Below are 19,782 nucleotides of genomic sequence, written 5' to 3'. Positions count from 1 at the left end.
ATCATTGGTCTTATCTTGAAGAGCTCTTTCTAGACAGTGGATGGAGGGTATCCAGTAGGGATGTGCATGAACTGAGTTTTGTACACTGGTTCAGCACCTCAGGGAGGGGAGCATCGAGCGGGATCTTTAAAAAAGAGGAGAGTAGGTCCTTACCTGCTCGCTGCTGCTGCATGCAGCTTCTTGCTGCGACAGCGCTGCTCCCAAGAACCCATGTGTGGCATCGACACACACATGGCATCCGGGCATGCATGCCATGTGCATGCTGGCGTAGTACACGGGTTCTTGGGAGCAGCACTATCGCAGCAGGAAGCTGCATGCATTAGCGGAGAACAGGTAAGGACCGGCTCTCCTCTTTTTTAAAAGAAAAAGAAAAGAAAAAAGATCCTGCTCAGAATCCAAACTGGGTACAGCCACCAGCTCCCACATTCTGTGAAAACCTTTGATTGACATAAGCCTTGTCAATATGGCACAAGTGGGAGGGGATACCATCCATCCACAGTGTAGAAAGAACCTTTTGTGATAACTCCAATATTCCTTTTTGTGTGTAGAGGTTTGATTCAGTCAGGTTCAAGGCAAGCAAGAGATCTTAAGCTCTGGTTGCTTTTATTAGAAAACCTCTCTGAACTAGTTTCGGGTTGTGGTTTAGTTCACACCGCTGCTTCTAGAGGACAGCAATTGACTGCGTAACAGAGGCATAGTGTCCAGATAAAGAAAAGTAATAGTTCCACTCTCTTCTGCCTGATCAGACCTCACTTGGATTACTATGTCTAGTTCTGGGTTTCATATTCTAAGGATTTTATTGATAAACTGGAATGGGTTTAGAGGAGGACAGAAGTGAGAGATCTGGAAACCAAGTCCTCTGACAAATGGTTAAAGGAGAACTAGGTATGTTTAGCTTGAAAACAGAAGACTTTGGGAAATATAGATATCTTCAAATATCTGTAGGACTGTCACATAGAAAGAACAGATTAGTTCTTTGTTGCTACTGAAGGCAGGGCTAGAACTAATGGGTTGAAATTATAAGGAAGCAAATTCAGGCTAGACATTAGGGGAGATTTCCTAACTGTAAGAGCTGCTTGTCAGTGGAACGGTCTGCCTACTGCAGTTGTGGGCTCCCCTTTGCTACAAGTTCTCAAATAGAGGCTCAACAGCCATCTGTTATGAGAACTGTTAGCAAGGGGGTTGGACTAGAAAACTTTCCAAGGTTCCTTCTAGTTCTAGAATTGCATGATCTTTCAACTAGCCACCACTGAAATAATAAAACTGGATGACCCATATATACTGTGGTGTTTCTTGACACTAAAAGTAATTCTGATGGTGGCTTATCAAATCTTCTTCATATTAGTTTTCCATCTATGTAGTCTTAGATTGCTCTCTCCAAACTGGGTGGTTGGGAATCTTGGAGTGTTTATATATGCTCATATCTGAGAACAAAGAACTTATTTAAACATAGAGATGAACCATGCAACAAAGATAAGAGATACATGTGACCAATGTTTTTTTCTACTTCATCAATTTATTTTTACAGGTGGATTTGTATGTATGTCTCTTGTGCGGCAGTGGTAATGATGAGGACCGTTTGCTCCTATGTGATGGCTGTGATGACAGTTACCATACCTTTTGCTTAATTCCACCTCTTCATGATGTTCCCAAAGGGGATTGGAGATGCCCCCAATGCCTAGCTCAGGTAATTACAACAAAAGAAATCTGCATTTTTTTCTCCTATGCTTTGCAAATATAAAAAGTCAGCACTGAAATAGACTAACAATATAATAAGCAAAATGAATTTAAAATACTTAATTTTTTCCTCCACTTTCTTAGAGGTCATTATCTGCATTCCTCCTCCACCTGGCTTTACAGGTGATTTACCTTGCTATTTTAGTGGGCAGCCTGCCTACAACCACCATGTGCCTCATGCTCCCCTTGATGGTCGTCTTCTTATTTTGTCTATTTTTTTAAAAAAAATATATTTAACGTACCTGATCCACGTGGCCCTTCTGTTTGGATTATCAGCTGTGAATGACTTGAGTCCTTTGACTAAGGTTTGATGATGAAATTGCCCCAGGCAGCCCAATTTCCCCAGTATTGCAACGAAGCACTCCTCCAGCAGTTGATAATTGCTTGTAGAGCAGCTGATGGGGCTTTTGGGTAGAGTATAAAAGCAGCACCATTTATAATTCTACTCCTTCCTTTCCACCTCTCTACAGTAACCTGCATTTCCACAGCCATACTGTAAAAGTGAAACAGTGCTGGTGCAGCTTTATAAAGCTCACTTCTTTGTGAAAAGTTAAAATTGTGTTAAGGTTTTTGCATTCTCTCTTTAATCACTGCAACGTCTTACATTTACCCAGGAGTGCAGTAAACCACAAGAAGCATTTGGATTTGAACAGGCAGCGCGAGATTACACACTTCGCACATTTGGAGAAATGGCAGATGCCTTCAAGTCAGATTATTTTAACATGCCTGTACACGTACGTTCATATTTCTAATGAGTCTGTAACTTGAGCATCAATTGCAGGACTAATTGAAGTGTAAATTCTAGGAAAAGCTCTGTTTTTGTATGTAGAAGAATTAAAAACAGAATAGTCCTTAGATATAAAATTGCAGGGGGCGGAGCCTGCCATGTATAACTAGGCATGATAGTGGCAGGTCTGTATTTTTGAATTGAGTTGCCATCACTTTTTAATCAAATGGTATGGGTGTGTAAAACTCCGCATGGCAACTTCTTCCTAGGTATCTATTTACTGGTGGGGCTCAGAGCGCAGCAGTAGCTTCTACTGGTTGCTGATTAGGTGGTGGTGGAGAGAAGTAACAGGCAGAAGGTGGGTTCTGATCCCATCCACCCCACCCCAGTTCTGCACTTTCATTCCACACCAGATCCTGCCATTTTAAAAGAATTCAGCACAGCCTTCTTTTAACACCCTGGCTATCCTCTGTAATGGCTAATTTGTCTTTAGTATATTAGCATCTGATAAATTCTAATCTGGTGGTGATCCATTGACAGTCACAAAAGTGGGCTCTGCACCTGCACAGACCTCTTCAGGGTAAACGCTTTAGCTCTTCGAGGTGCCCTTGCCCTGCTCTGTGTGCATGTTCTGTGCCCGTTATCTTGGGCAGTTGGGCGCCATTTCCCTCAGTTTCTTTCTGACCACCAATGTGATCGCATCTTTGGTGACTTCGACTCCTCAGAAAATTTCTAGCGAGTATTTTTCTCTTGATTCCTCTGGAAATAAAATACATTTGGCTTGATTACAGACTGATTGACTACTCTCCTTCTGACTGTAATGAATTTTAACTTGATTTATCGGCAATTTGACTCAGAATGTTTAATGGACTAGATAAAGGCTAAACAGACTTCCAGTATTTACCTCGGTGAAGAACTGGGCTATTGACAACTTTGACATGTTTACTGGACAGTCTTTAGTGTTGTGGACGAATAACATAAAGCCTCAAAGTGGTGACTCTTGAGTGGGAAATCCCATGGGGGGGAAACCACCTTCAAAAGGTGTGATGGGTGCAGAGACAAGCTCCCATCTATGGACAGACATGACCACTGTTTGTTTGCTTGTGAGAAGGGCACATCGCATCCGCTTGCTCAGTGTGCAGTTCTTTCTTTAAGCAGATTTTGAAGATTCGGGCTGCATGCTTAACAGTGGCTTTTTTAAAGGACGCCCTAAGCCTGCAAAAATCGATACCCCAGTCTCCTTCGACATCGAGGTTGGTACTGAGGTTGACACTGGGGACTGCTCCTATAATGCAGTTTAAATCTCTGGCAGCAGAGGCTACGACATCAGGGTCTCCTGTAGTGTTTAAAAAGCCTGATTCCCTGTTGAAGCTTAAGTCCTCCCAGCAGGAGAAGGGAAAGCGGAGGAATGCGCTTCTGATTCTTCCCTCACAGAAAAAACATAAAGGATAAGTCTTTAAAGTCAGCTAGGTGCTGCTCGAGGTTGAAATTCTCCTATGGAATTTCAACATTATACTGCATCTCCTGAGCACTGCTCTTTGGCCCTGGATCTGCAGGGTGCAGATGAGGTTGAGAACGTTGATGCCTTGACATTGAGCCATATCCCTATCTCTGGCTCTGCCCTGCCAATCGCTATGTATCCCTCAACTTCCATTCTCGACAGCAACATCGAGACCATGTGAGACCTCTCTGGTGGTATTCAATGTTGACTTCGAAGGAGACATTGATACTGAAATGATTCTTGACCCTAAGTCTGCTCAAAATATTTTAGCAGTGTTGGAATCTGGTGAAAACACCCCTTCTGCGGCTACTTTTGAGGGGTTCTTGAGTCTGGGTCTAGAGGAGGAGAAGGACCTGGTGGATATTTCTCACCCTGTACCAAAGACACCTTCTTTATCACCGATGCCACTGCAAGGTTTACAACCTGTAAGTGTTCCCTGTAAGGCATGTATGTGTGCGCGTGCTCACATGTTTTTAGATGTCCGCTCAATCAATTTTAGATCCTGCTCAGGTTGAATCAGGAAGGCCCCACTCTTAAAACACATGCGTGCACACACTGCCTTCATACTGCCACCCAGAACAAAACTTACTCCACACTCAGATGAAAAAAGTTAGAGGGAACACTGTTTGCAACCTGTTGGCGGATGGGGTGATGTCTCCACTGGTCTCTCACCAGTTCTACCTGAGGACTATAAGGAATTTAAAGCTTGGAAGGCAAGACAAATGGAGACACTGAAATTGGTGCAGATGGCAACACAGGTCTCTCCACCACAAGTTCTGATACAGGACACGGCTGTGCAAAAGGTCTTGCAACACATTGTGACACCACAGCTTGTGCCCCTGCATCTGGTGAACCAGGATGCCGCCGTATAGGCTAACTTGTTCCCTCCAGTCTCTGTTTCTAGGACAGGTATGGACATTACAGGTTCTACATAAACAAGCACATGCCCAGAACCACTAAGGTCTGTACAGGCTATAAGCACCTAGACTATTCGACAACCACACACCATGCTACTCAGACACATTCAATACCTACCAAAGGGACATTTCCCCATCCATCACAGCCTGGAACATTTTGTGGCTCTTCAGTACAGTCAGGACATCTGCAAACCGTCTCGAAGGCTAGTATGGGACATTGACGTACTACTGTGAAGGCTGGCTGTAGGTCAATGGCACAATCCGATGAACCTGTGTTATCTGAAGATGAATGAATTGGACTCCATGGAAAGTGAATCTACTGGAAGGAACTCAGACCCGAATCAAGATGTACCTACCACTCCTTCAATCTCTCCAACAGAGGAGGTGCACTCCTACCATCAGCAGGTAGCAGAGATGGCTATGATGCTAGGTCTGTATTTGATACAAAAGATGAGTGATTTAGATGACCCACTTTATAACTTAATGAAGAAAACTTCGATTGCACAACCGGTATATCTTCTCATGTTACCTGTAATAACTAAAGTGGCAAAATCCGCCTGGGATGTGTTACAAAGAGGTTAGAAACATTCTGTAGAGTGCAAGAGAAAGGAAATGAGTATCTGCTGAAGCACTGGTGCTGAACTCTCTTGAACGTGATTGGGCCGCTTCTTCCAAGAGTGGCAGGCGACATACAACACCAACTGATGAGGGGCGTAAGTTAGATGTTTTGGGTCGCAAGACCTACACCACAGCATATCTGTCGCTTAAGATTGGAAATTATATGGCATGCTTATCAAAATACACACATACTTTGTGGGATACACTTTTTCAGGAACATAAGACCTTGTCTCCAGAAGACTTCCATAAACAGTTTGAGACTTTCATGAAAACAACTACTGCTACTCGGCAGAATCTCAGTAACACCAAGCATCTGGCTGAACTGGAGCCCCGCACACTGACATCTGCTATTACATTAAGAAGAGATGCTTGGTGACACTCCACCAGTCTCCAGCAAGATATGAGAGACAAGATAGAGGCTTTGCCATTCAATGGCAAGGGTCTTTTTTATGATGATGCAGATTTAACGATGGAAAAGTGGAAGAAGTCAAAATTCACAGCAAAAACTTCCACTTCCACTACTCCATGATACTCAGATGCTAGGTAGCAACCGTAGGCAAGGCAACTACAAGAGATGTTTCCATAGGTACAATGGGAAACCATATAATGTAAAGAACAAGGGAAATCCAGACACACAGAATAAGACCGTGCAGCAACCCAAACACCACCTTTGATTTTCAAGTAAGCCCAATTGAACACCGAAGAGCAAACACCATCAAGCTGAAAACATCCGTCAGTGCCAGGACTACCATCACCCTGGCATCAGCCAGAAACACCATCAAACTGGCAAGTCATGCTCAAGCATGGCACCACATAACATCAGACCTGTAGGTCTTGAGAATAGTCCAGACTGGATATGTGACAGAATTGAATTCTCTGCCAGTTTACATGGGGGTGAAGTACACTTCTGCCTTGGAGACACAGATGTTGGAGGTTCACATGCTGTTGGAGAAGGGAGCGATATCTCCAGTGCAATGGGCATGCAGACAAGGTGTTTGTTGTTTCTTTACTCCTGCTGCTTTCAGATCCCTAAATGGAGCAGGGGAATCTGTCCAATAATGGATCTGCGGTGGCTCAAGCTGTATGTCATTGTGAAAAATTTTTGAATGATAATGTTGCAAGCAATATTTCAATTTCTGCATGGTGGAATCCTTCGCTCCCTTCTCCAACAACGTGTGAACCTCCAACATCTGTGTCTGTGGATTGTGACGTTGGACCTAAAGGACGCCTATTTTCACATCAGCATACAGGAGAATCACAAGGAGTACCTATGGTTTACAGTAGGCAACAGAATATATCAATACAATGTTCTACCCTTTGGACTGTCGACAGCGCCAAGTGTGTTCACGAAGGACTGACCATTTCCCCATTTCTGGCTGTCTGATGTCTGCAAAAACAAAATAACAGTTACTTTCTAATCTCACCTGAAGCCAATCAAGACTGCAGTGCATAGGGGCACTGTTGGACAAAAGGCATTCTTGCCCGAAGAGCGTTACGGACACATTGTTCAGATGGTGATGATGATACAGGAGAGGCTACTTCAAAGGTTGCGGACCATATAGATGCTATTAGGCGTTATGGCCTCATGCACATCAACGGTGTGATCTACAAAGCTATGAATGATGAAGATACAGTTGTGGTACCTATCCGCGTTCTGTCCGAATATGGACAGCCAGAATATATTGTGTGTCCCAGAGGTGGTACGGACATCTCTGACTTGGTGGACTTGTAGGGAGAATTTCCTACAGAGGATGCCTTTCAAGGTGCTAGTACCCACATTAACAGTAACAATGGATACCTTCCTGTTGGGATGGGGAGTGCATATGTTAGGCCTCAAAATGCAGGTTCTGTGGACTGTGCAGCAGGGGATGCTGTATATAAATTTCTTGGAACTTCTGACAGTATACCTGGCTCTAAAGTTGTTCCAAAATCAATTAAAGGGCAGTGCCATGTAGGTGCAGTTGGACAACATAATGGCAATGGCATACATAAACAAACAAGGCGGAACAATGTCATGACCCCTGTGTCGTCTAAGCCAGCAGTTGTGGAACTGGTGCATCGTCCGAAAGCAGAGTCATTCTTACCCCCTGGTCCATGGCCTCCAAGGTCTGGGCCGGGGGCTCAAAATGGCCAGGGGGGCCTCCTGCCACCACCCCATGCTTGCCACACTGCGCCGAACCTCTGACCCCCCCCCCATAATTTCAGCTGCTATGTGCATGGCCAGAGGTTGGTGGCCAGGGGGCGAGCCGAGCAGACTCGGCCATGCACATGGCGGCTGAAATTTTGGGGGAGGAAATTGGAGGTCTGGTGGGGTGGGTGAGGGGTGGTGGCAGGAGGCCCCCAAAAGCAGGTTTGAAGGGGTCTCACTGTGACGAGGGGCCTAAAGGTGGGAGCAGTTTGGGTGCCAAAATTACCTAGGTGCACCACTGTCTGAGGAATCCATATGGTGGCAAATTTGCAGAATCAATCAAAGAAGGTGACCATTCGAAAAGTGCTATTTTACATGACTTCATTAAAAACAAGCAGATTGGTGAATGTGTCCATAAAGGTACACTTGGTAGCTTTATCTTTTAAAAACAATATTCCTTATAGCAATAACAACTGCTATGTGAGTCAGTGAACTCAATGCACTTCGTATTGATAAACCATACACTAAATTCCACCCAGACAAGGTCGTGATGTGCTTTGACCCAGACTTTAATTATTAAGTTTTTCTTGCATACCACCTCCTCCAAAGACTCTAGGCAGTGAACAACAATAACAGTTTTAATAATAATAATAATAAACCAAACACCTGGTGAAACTAGTGGGTCTTAAGAAGTGTCTTAAAAGCAGCCAAGGAGGGGGTGAATGAATCTGTGGGGAAAGACTGTTCAATAGAAGAGGGGCAGCCACATAGAAGGCCGTCCTATGGGTCCAGGCACCATGTACCATGCACGACACCAAGGCCTGCGACACTAGGAGGGCTAGCTGAGAAGACCTCATGGGCCGAGATACAACCGGCTGAGAGAGGCGATCCCGGAGAAATCATCATCATCATCATCATCGAGGATGCTACTGTTGCTGAACTGTTTCAAAATCAAAACCAGGCAACCTCCCCTTTGCCTTCACCTCAAAAACCCGAATGCCGTTTAACAGAAAAGCAACAAGAACTAAAGCAAAAAATATCTGAGCACATGAACCAAACAACCACCAGGGTTCGACTTCCAGCTCTAAAAACAGTTGCCAAAAAACAATTTGCTCAGGCATTAAAAGATGTCAGTGCTGCACTTGCAGAAATAACAACCAATAATTTGCAAGAAACAAACCAACTAATGTACAGTGCAGCAACAATAACAACACAAAAGCTCGGATATAAGATCACTGGACCTGTCAAAAAAGAAAGCAGTACATCACCTAAATGGAAGATTAGATTAGAAAATAAAATCTCCAGGCTTAGATCAGATGCTAGTAAATTGAAAGATATGAAAGACAAGAAGCTGAAGAATGAAAACACCAAACAGTATCTGATCCAAAAATACCAAGGAAGATTAGAGAAGTCCTGGAAATAATAAAGCAGCAAATAACAGCAGTGTCAAAGAAGATTAGCAGATATGAAGCCAGAAGTACACAACACAGGCAAAATCTCCAATTCCAGTCGAATCAGAGACGTTTCTACCAAAGCATAGAAGGAGAAACTGCAAGAAACCTAGAAACACCAAATAAAGAAGAAACAGTGCAATTCTGGGGGAAATTATGGGACAATCCAATAGACAATCCAATAGATTATAATAAAAAAGCAGGCTGGATGAAAGAGGTCAAAAAATGTAACTAACAAATGCAAGATCTAATAATAACAACAGAATTAATAAGTGAAAGAGCAAAGAAAATTAAAAATTGGACTGCGCCAGGCGACGACGAACTGCATGGCTTTTGGCTTAAACACCTAACAAGCCTTCATAAACAACTATCAAAACAGTTCAATCACATTATGAAAGGCGGTGATATTGAACAATGGCTAACAACTGGGAAAACTCATCTCATCATGAAAGACCCAGCAAAAGGTGCAGTTCCAAGTAATTATAGACCAATCACCTTCCTGCCAACCATGTTCAAATTATTAACTGGAATAATAGCAGATGAAGTGATGCAACACTTATTAACTAACAAACAGCTTCCAGTTGAACAGAAAGGAAATTGCCCGAACACCAGAGGCACAAAAGACCAGCTGCTGATTGACAAAATGATTTTAGAAAACTGCAAGAGAAGAAAAACAAATCTAAGTGTTGCATGGATTGACTACAAGAAAGCCTTCGATTCATTGCCTCACACATGGATACGAAAATGTTTAGAAACAACTGGTGTCAGCAAAAACATTCAGATATTTATAAAAAAAGCAATGAGCATGTGGAGTACACAGTTAACAATCAATGGCGAGGCACTTGGACAGGTTAGCATTAGAAGAGGCATTTTCCAAGGGGACTCACTATCACTTCTATTGTTTGTAATCGCCATGACCCCACTTTCACAAATACTAAACAAAAGAGGCCTCGGATACCAAACATCTAAAACATCAAGTAAAATCAACCATCTGCTGTACATGGACGATCTGAAGTTGTATGGAAAGTCCCAGTCAGAAATCGAATCACTGCTAAACACTGTCCGTATATTCAGTAGCGATATAGCAATGGAGTTTGGACTAGACAAGTGTGCTGCATTAATAATGAACAGAGGAAAAATAAGAAAAACAGAAGGAATAGAACTGCCCAATGGAAGCAAGATCAAGAACCTGGAAGAGAAAGAACTTGGGCATTCTCCAGGCTGATAACATCACACAGACTGAAGTTAAAAGAAAAATTGGAAGTGAATACATCAGGAGAGTTAGAAAAATCCTCAAGTCCAAACTCAATGGCGGGAACACCATACAAGCCATAAACACCTGGGCTATACCTGTTATCAGATACACTGCAGGAATAATAGACTGGACCCAGGCAGAGCTAGAGACGCTAGATCGTAAGACCAGGAAAATCATGACCATCAATCATGCTCTACACCCCGGCAGTGATGTAGATAGGCTTTATCTCCCTCGCAGCTCAGGTGGAAGAGGAATGCTGCAAGTCCATCAAACAGTAGAGGAGGAGAAAAGAGGCCTTGAAGAATATATCAAGGACAGTGAAGAAGATGCACTTAAAATGGTCAAGAACGAGAAACTATTCAACACCAATGAAACAAAGCAGGCCTACAAGAAAGAACAAGTCAAGAACCGAGCAGAAAAATGGAGAAATAAGCCCCTGCATGGTCAATATTTGCACAATATAAGTGGAAAATCAGACATCACCAAGACCTGGCAATGGCTTAAGAATGGCAACTTGAAGAAAGAAACAGAGGGTTTAATACTGGCTGCACAAGAACAGGCACTAAGAACAAATGCAGTAAGAGCAAAAGTAGAAAAATCCACAACAAACAGCAAGTGCCGCCTTTGTAAAGAAGCAGATGAAACCGTGGACCACCTAATCAGCTGTTGTAAGAAGATCGCACAGACTGACTACAAACAAAGGCATGACAAGGTAGCAGGGATGATACACTGAAACATCTGCAAAAAATACAAGCTACTTGTAGCCAAAGATTGGTGGGACCATAAAATTGAAAAAGTTGAAGAAAATGAAGATGTGAAAATATTATGGGACTTCCGACTACAAACAGTCAAACATCTGCCACACAATACACCAGATATAACTGTAGTCAAGAAGAAAGAAAAACAAGTCAAAATAATCGACATAGCAATACCAGGGGATAGCAGAATAGAAGAAAAAGAAATAGAAAAAAATAAAAAAATACAAAGATCTACAAGTTGAAATTGAAAGGCTGTGGCAGAAAAAGACCAAAATAATCCCAGTGGTAATTGGCGCACTGGGTGCAGTTCCAGAAGACCTTGAAGAGCACCTCAACACCATAGGGGCCACAGAAATCACCATCAGCCAATTACAAAAAGCAGCTTTACTGGGAACAGCCTATATTCTCCGACGATATCTATAACAGCAACAACATTGACAATAAAATTCTGGCATTCCAGGTCCTTGGGAAGGACTCGATGTCTGGATAAAACAAACCAGTCAATAACACCTGTCTGACTGTGTAAACAAGAAATAGAAATAATAATTAATAATTCAATTTCTATACCATCCTTCCAAAAATGGCTCAGGGCGGTTTACAAAGAGAAATAACAAATAAGATGGCTCCCTGTCCCCAAAGGGCTCACATTCTAAAAAGAAACATAAGACACACACCAGCAACAGTCACTGGAAGTACTGTGCTGGGGGTGGATAGGGCCAGTTACTCTCCCCCTGCTAAATAAAGAGAATCACCATGGTAAAAGGTGCCTCTTTGCCCAGTTAGCAGGGGTTATATTAATGTGCTAATAATGGTTTTGTAGGTGAAAACCAGCACTTTGAATTGGACCCGGAAGCGAACAGGCAACCAGTGCAGTGGCTGTAAAAAAAGGTGTCAAATCTACAATCACCCATAAGGAAGCAGGCTGATGCATTCTGGACTAATTGAAGCTTCCATCATTTAGACCAAAGATAGTTTCAGAATTCCACCTGAACCAAAATATTGTGCTCCCAACCTTCTTCAGGAATCTGTCTTCACCATTAGAAAAAGCAACACATAGGCTGGATGTACACCATGCGCTGCTATTTTATTTGAAAAGGACTGCTATTTTCACAATGACTAAAAGATTCTTTGTATGGTACAAGGGCAAAACCAAGGGCTATGCACCTTCAAGGCAAAGACTACCTTATTGGCTAGTTGAAATGATATTTTTGGCCCACAGGATACAGAATGTAGACCCGCCTTCTTTATTCAAGGCCCATTCAGCATGGGCTTGTACTATCTCTATGCAGCCCATCTATCTGGCATTAAGTTTAGAGATATTCTGCATGGCTGCCACTTGGACTTCTGATCAAACATTTGTAAAACGCTACGTGCTGGACCTCCGTTCGGCAGCATCTTTTGGATGGGCAGTGCTTAAAAGGGTGCTTCAGTAGCATGCTTCTCCTACCACCATAAAAGGGAAGCTCGTGAGTCACCAACTTTTGTGATTGTCAGTGGATCACTACCCAGATAAACAAGTTGCTTACCTGTAATAAATAATCTGGTAGTGATCCATTGTCAGTCATAAAAGATGCTCGCCCTTCACCCGCAACAGATGGGTGGCTGGCAGGTAGGCAGGCAAGCAAGAAATACACATAGACGCACACACACGTAGGTTGAAGGCAAGAAACTGGACATGATGTCGTCAGCCAGAAGAAACTGAGGGAAATCATGCCCAGCCACTGATGATAATGGGTGCAGAGCATGCACACATGATGCGGGAAGGGTGCCTCAAGGAGCTAAAGAATTTACCCCAAAGAGGTCTGTAACGTGTGTGTTTAACCCACTTTTATGACTGTCAGTGGATCACTACCAGTTTATTTGTTACAGGTAAGCAACCTGTTTTTACTTCTGTAACTTTTCTGCCAACATGTTCTCTGTTTTAAGGGGACTGTTGAAATGATTTAACATATGGTTGCAAAGTACAATCTAACAGTAGCAATGTAAACATACTATAGCAAACATACTATAACCAGAAAGAACAGACTATAACCAGAAAGAACCAGGAAATGTAGGGATGTTTCTGGTTTTTGTGGCCTTACCACTAAGGTTTGCTGCCAGTTTCTTACCAGGTCTCTCTCTTTTTGTCTTCATTTGTTGTAGTCTGCCCTAATTTCTGTATCTGCAATAATACCTGCTGGACCTGCCAGATGTGGGTGACACCTCTTTCTCTCATACACCTGTAGTGTTCCATGTGGCCCCCTGAGAATATAAACATTTTGACACTGTAGTTTTTGTGTCTGTTAATATCACTGCTGCAGTATTCCTGTAATGTTTGTTAATATTTTTTCCATAAAAAGACTCATATTGGAGTAACATTTTGTCTTTCTTATATACAGATGGTTCCTACAGAATTAGTTGAGAAAGAGTTCTGGCGTCTTGTTAGCACAATTGAAGAGGATGTCACAGTGGAATATGGTGCTGATATTGCTTCAAAGGAGTTTGGCAGTGGATTTCCTGTGAGAGGTGGGAAAATTAAACTAAGACCAGAAGAAGAGGTAAGATTCTGATTGATTGATTAACTAATTAATTCATTAATTTTCAAGTAAGTGTGTGTGTGTGTGTTTAAGGCCTGTATGGAACTAAAATAAGAACTTCGCAACAAAGTCTGGTCTTAGCCTGTTGGCTGTCTTTCTTCCCAACACCCCCCAACCCTTCCTTCCTTGAGTTTACACTTCCATTTTTCTCCTTCCACGTCATTTGTGAGTTAGTTGATTGCTATAACATTTCAACTCCATGAGAGGAGGAGTGAGGAAAGCACCTTGCTGTGCCCTTAGATGTGAATATAGTGCTTAGCAACTACAGTAACATACCTTACCCCACCTGTACTTCCTCTCCAATGCGACTGGTAAATAGCTGGTCCCAAAATGTCATACCTGCATGGAGGGTAGGAATGACCAAGACCCAACTGCTCAGGATTTCTATGATTATCCAGCCATGTGATCTGTAGTACTTGTATACAAAGATACAAGTACAATAAATGCTAAGAAATACTTTGAATGTATATTTCTGGGGGGAAACTTAAATTAAATCAATGAAGCTATACTTGGATTTGGGAGAATACACATGAGAGTTTTTTTACTATAATTGTTGAACTAGGAAAATGTTCTTTATCATATAGAAAACATTGTTGCCTTTCCCACCTGATTTTATTTTAAACCTGTGAATTCTACTCCCTGCTTTTCACTTAGGAGTATCTTGATAGTGGATGGAATTTGAACAATATGCCTGTGATGGAGCAATCTGTCCTTGCTCACATCACTGCAGATATATGTGGAATGAAGTTGCCTTGGCTATATGTAGGGATGTGCTTTTCGTCATTTTGTTGGCATATTGAGGATCACTGGAGCTATTCCATTAATTATCTGCACTGGTGAGTTTATAAAGAACCAAACATAGGGTGAGGGTGTGTGTGTGATACACCATAAATAGATGTTTTCTTTCAGCATTAACATGCAGGTGTCTTAGCATTTCTATATATTTCTCTTCCTGTGTGTGCTACATAATTGTGTACCTGAACCCTGGATATGGTGGTTTATTCTAGTCATCAGTGTTTGGGTTTATTTTAGTCAGTCAGTCAGTCTGTCTCTCTCTCAATTGTGTTTGCAGGGGAGAGCCTAAAACATGGTATGGAGCTCCAGGATATGCAGCTGAGCAATTAGAAGATGTGATGAAGAAACTGGCTCCTGAGCTATTTGAATCTCAGCCAGACCTTTTACATCAGCTAGTTACAATTATGAATCCCAATACGCTAATGTCTCATGGTGTGCCTGTAAGTCACTGAACTCCTATGTTTTCCTCCCCCACCCCTTCTAATGCAAAGTTTCACTCTTTCAAGCCATTCCCTTATAGTAGTTGGCAGTATGTTAGCCATTTTTGCACACACCAATAGTTGTGGTGTTTGATAAATTGGTGAGTGATACAAAGAACAGTGCAGCCATTGCTTTTTAATAACTTATTTGAAAATGAACAAAACCAGTCTTTGGTTGATAATAGTGTTCTGAACTCACATTTCTGCAAAAGAAAGGAACTGTCTTATGTGTCTAACAAATATTGGAGAGTTGCAAATCACTCTGTTGCACATGACTTGCTTTAGGTGCAAATCGCAGTTGGTCTAATTCTCACATATTTTCCCTCAGTGGGAGTGCTTTGGAAGAATTACTGTGAAGAAATATAGGTGGAAAATATTACACCAGAATGGAAAATATAAATGTAAAGTGCTCTCATTAGAATACAAAATATTTCATACTTATGAATCTTCAGTGTATGATTCAAGTGAATTTTTAATTCTAGTGTAAGGTTTTCCATGTGTGAGTGAGTGAGAATAAAAATCCATATTAAAGTAAACTTGTGGTGGAAGAAAGCTAATTGTAATCTTCCTAGAGCAGTGTACCTTCACAGTTCTGAATTGAGAACCCAGTAGAGTTCTAAATTGGTCTTAGGTTTCCTCTGGAAAAAGAGAATAAATAAGCAGAATTTTCTTTAATGTTGTATGGAGGTTAAAAAACAATCTTGTCTACTGTTCTGATATGGCTTATAGTTCATTTGCAATTTCCCTGGCCAGTAAGAGTGTATAGTATATTGACTGCACTTGGGAGTCTTATTGCTCTTTGTTTGGGCTGCACTCCCCAAACTAATTGACTGCACTGGGAGTTTAAGGAGTCCCTTGAATAAACAAGTTCCTGAATGTTTAGCCTGTCTGTTTTCTGCAGAAGTGCAATAGAAGTTTTAATTTTATTATTTTGCTGAAACCTTTACCATTAAAGAACTTGACACACCCAGTACATGTTCAAGGCAATTTATCTGTCATCTCTGTTAATCTCTATCACTAGCAGAGAAGAGAAAATAGATTAGCAACTGTGGTTCCTGGAGTGGACATCACATTAAACAGCAGAAGCAGCATTCTGATGAATTGCTTGCTGCCTGGATACAAGGATGTGTCCAGGCATCGGGCCTCTCCCACTGTAAGAACAGGCTGCATATATAATCTGGCCCCACTGTGCATGCCAACATATGAGAGAACACACATCAGAGCTGAGGATCAGTCGGCCTTTCAGCATGAATGAGTCCCAGTATGACTGCTATGACTGCTTCTTAAATAGCTCAAAAGAGTTGATAGCCATTAGCTGAGATAGATTTTTAAAAGAATTATTCACAGAAGATAGACCTATTGGAGGCCATTAGCCATGATAGCTAAATATACTGAAGCAGTATACTTTTGGAGACCAGATGCTGGGGACCAGTTGGGAAGCATTGTTGCCTTCATTCCTTGCTTATGGGTTTCCCAGATGTATCTGGGTAGCCTACAGTTGGAAATAGGATGCTGGACTAGATGGAAACTTGGTTTTTTTCTTGTGGTGTTTGAAAGTAAAAGCTAAGGATTTTTAATTTAGGTCTTTGTTTGTTCTAGATTTACCGAACCAACCAGTGTGCTGGTGAATTTGTGATTACATTTCCAAGAGCCTATCACAGTGGATTTAATCAAGGTTTCAACTTTGCTGAAGCTGTTAATTTCTGCACTGTTGACTGGGTATGTTTTAGGTCATTAAACTTCGTTGGCAAATGTAATCTGAAAACTTTGTAGTAGCTGTCCTGAGAAACAATTTAAAAAAAAAATTAACTCTGTTCCTGACCCACAGTTCCTGACTCACAGTTCTATAGGGAGGCTTCATTGGGCACATTCATTCATTCATTTTCTATACTGCCCTTCCAAAAATGGCTCAGGGCGGTTTACCCAGAGAAATAACAAACAAATGAGATGGATCCCTGTCCCCAGAGGGCTCACAATCTAAAAATGGGCTTCTGATCCACTTAAGTAATTTGGATCATTCTCTGTACACATAGGACTTTTCTTATTTTGTTGAGAGGTTGAAGCCTTTGCACAAATGAAAATAAACTTCAAAGTTTCTGATTAGGATGGTAGTATGATCATTCAGATCTGCACATATCATTGTATAATTCTCATTTGAATGTTGAACTCCTTTCTGCGGTAAAGTGATTTAAATATTTGCAGGATCCAAGAATGGACTGTGGTTGGTTTTTGTCTTTTCCTGGTTGAACTGAACTGCATTAATTTGACTTGATACAGGTTTCCCTTTTTAGTATTTTCTTTTCTCTAAAGAAAATTAATTCGCGGTCATTTTTCTTTTAGTTGCCATTGGGCCGCCAGTGTGTGGAACACTATCGCTTGTTAAACCGCTATTGTGTGTTTTCACATGATGAGATGATATGTAGAATGGCTGCCAAAGCAGAGACTCTTGATGTGGTGGTAGCTTCTACTGTTGAGAAAGACATGGCCATTATGATTGAAGATGAAAAGGCTTTACGGGAGGCTGTGTGTAAGCTGGTAGGTTTTTGTGAAAAACTCTGTTGAAACAGAATTATTTTAAATCAACTGGGAGAATACCTATCTATGTAAATGTATTGGTCTTCCAAACAGTGTGGGGATATATACATAATAATACTGCTACTCCTTGAGTAGTAGTTGCTGGATAAGTAGTCAATATGAGGAAAAGCAGTGATAATGTTCTAGCAGTTAAAATTATTTTAAAAATATATTTTGTTTCTTTAGTGATTTTGATGGAGAAATCAACTTCTTAGACAACTGTTTTTATTGGTTTAGCCCAGTGATTCTCAAACTTGGGTCCTCAGGTGTAATTGGACTTCAACTCCCATAATTCCCAACCAAAGGCCACTGAGGCTGGGGATTATGGGAGTTGAAGTCCAATAACACCTGAGGACCCAAGTTTGAGAATCCCTGGTTTAGCCCCTTGATCCTACCCCCCTTGAATAACAGTTTTTCTGATTGCTGTAATTTGTGTGTGAGGTGCATTTGACCCATAAGTGTATAATTAAATGCATAAAATACATTCATTTCTAAAATGAAACTTGAGCATGCCTCACTTTCTCTGTCAGGCTCTTTATATCATTAATAATAACTACCTACATACATGGACTGTTGTTTCATTATCCTATGAAGTGACTGTTTGCTTTACTACAGGGAGTTACTGATTTAGAGAGAATGAATTTGGAAATGTTGCCTGATGATGAACGACAGTGCATAAAGTGTAAAACCACTTGCTACATGTCTGCTGTCTACTGTTCATGTAACCCTGGCTTGTTGGTATGCCTATATCATATAGAGGACCTCTGTACATGTCCCTCTTATAAATATAAAATGGGGTAAGCTTTTGTTTGCAACTGTTTTATTCTGAGAAATAGAAATCCTCTTAAAACCCAGTGTGCAGCCTGTAGTTCCTTCTGCCTTTCAGTTCCTGAAATTACAGAATTCCGATCACAGAAGCAACCACCATCACGCTTACGGTGTTCACTTCTTCAGACCAAAACCATAACCATGAGTGGTGCTCATGGTTATGGTGGGAGGGAGTAAGGAGGAATGATTGATGGGGGTTGGGGTTGGGCTGAGACTTGTGTACGCTGTTTTGGATAGCATACACAAGTATGCTGTTGTCTTCCTCAGATGTCTGAAGAAGGCTCTTCTGTCACTCAAACCCAGCCATGCTCCCTAGAGACCATAATTAGAATCCAGTCACCTGGCAACAGTTGCCATGCGCACTTTCCCACTAAGCCTCTACACCAAGAACCAGAAATATAAAGAATTTTTAAACAAACCCTTTTTACTTAGTCAGTTCTTCCGCTTTTTTTCCTTCCACATGTATGGTTCCATGAATACTTTCTCTTTGTTGTACAGTTCCATGAATATACTTATTGTATCATAACTGCCTTCTGCGGTTCCCCCCTTTCTCATAGTGCTAACTAGCATACCTCTAAAAACATGGGCAGCTACCAGAAAGTTTTCGTGCTTCCCCCCTTTTTGGCCATAGTGTAGGTAGGTTCTTTAGGGGCCTTTTTTGGTGGTGGTGGTGGTGGTGGTGGTGGTTGTGTGCAAACACATAGTCTGGAGCCATAGTGGATCTGGATTGTGATCCATTGGCAGTCATAAGCAATGGGTACTGCACCTGTGCAGGGATCTTGTGGATGGATTTGCTAGCTCCTTGTGGCGCTCTTTGTGTTTCTAGTGGTTTTGCCATTGGTTTGGCTGTGCTCCCTTCCTTAAATAGATCTGGATTGTGATCCGTTGTAATAATAAGGAATGGGTTCTGATCCTGCGCAGGGACCTTGCGGGCTGACTAAGTAGCTCCTCGTGATGCCCCACCCTGTCAGCACGTGCTATGCTGTGTCAATTATGAGAGGCGGTTGGGGCGTCCATTCTTTATTTATTTTTTTATTTATTTTTGCATTTATATACCGCCTTTCGTTAAAAAGATAACCCCAAGGTGGTCAGTTTGTTTGACCACCTAAGCGTTCATACCTCGTAGTAGGTCCTCAGATCAACGGAAACATAGGAAAGAAATATACGGACTTTGGCTTGGTTAACAAATTAGACTAGTTTGTTCGATTTACGAACTTCTTGTACCTGGAATTAGACTTTTTTACGGACTTGATTTTGCAGAATGAATTGGCTAAAGAACAAAGATGGACCTAATTGCCACCAGAAATGGAGGTAAAAAAGACTTCAAATGCTGTGTAAAATGTCGGGCCAAGCTTCCTTCAACGGATTACCACAAAGCTTGTTTGATGTGCCCTGGAGAAGAGCACAATATGGCAGCTTGCAAAGTTTGCTGCTCGTT

At 41.7% G+C, this 19,782-nt stretch overlaps 1 protein-coding gene across 3 annotated transcripts in view; it reads left to right on the top strand.

The window, feature by feature from the left end:
• Nucleotides 1-19,782, top strand: part of KDM5B (lysine demethylase 5B) — a 116,690-nt gene that overhangs the window by 51,804 nt on the left and 45,104 nt on the right. For all 3 annotated transcript variants that reach the window (XM_053246494.1, XM_053246493.1, XM_053246492.1), the window contains 8 exons: nt 1,529-1,687; nt 2,352-2,471; nt 13,471-13,629; nt 14,323-14,504; nt 14,741-14,903; nt 16,542-16,661; nt 17,283-17,477; nt 18,132-18,313. In XM_053246494.1, the coding sequence (XP_053102469.1) occupies nt 1,529-1,687; nt 2,352-2,471; nt 13,471-13,629; nt 14,323-14,504; nt 14,741-14,903; nt 16,542-16,661; nt 17,283-17,477; nt 18,132-18,313 (1,280 nt within the window). The remainder of the gene's footprint in view (nt 1-1,528; nt 1,688-2,351; nt 2,472-13,470; nt 13,630-14,322; nt 14,505-14,740; nt 14,904-16,541; nt 16,662-17,282; nt 17,478-18,131; nt 18,314-19,782) is intronic.

Source organism: Hemicordylus capensis, chromosome 4 (genome assembly GCF_027244095.1).
Source record: "Hemicordylus capensis ecotype Gifberg chromosome 4, rHemCap1.1.pri, whole genome shotgun sequence".
Taxonomy (NCBI): Eukaryota; Metazoa; Chordata; class Lepidosauria; order Squamata; family Cordylidae; genus Hemicordylus; species Hemicordylus capensis.
This window is presented reverse-complemented; position numbering and strand designations above follow the sequence as displayed.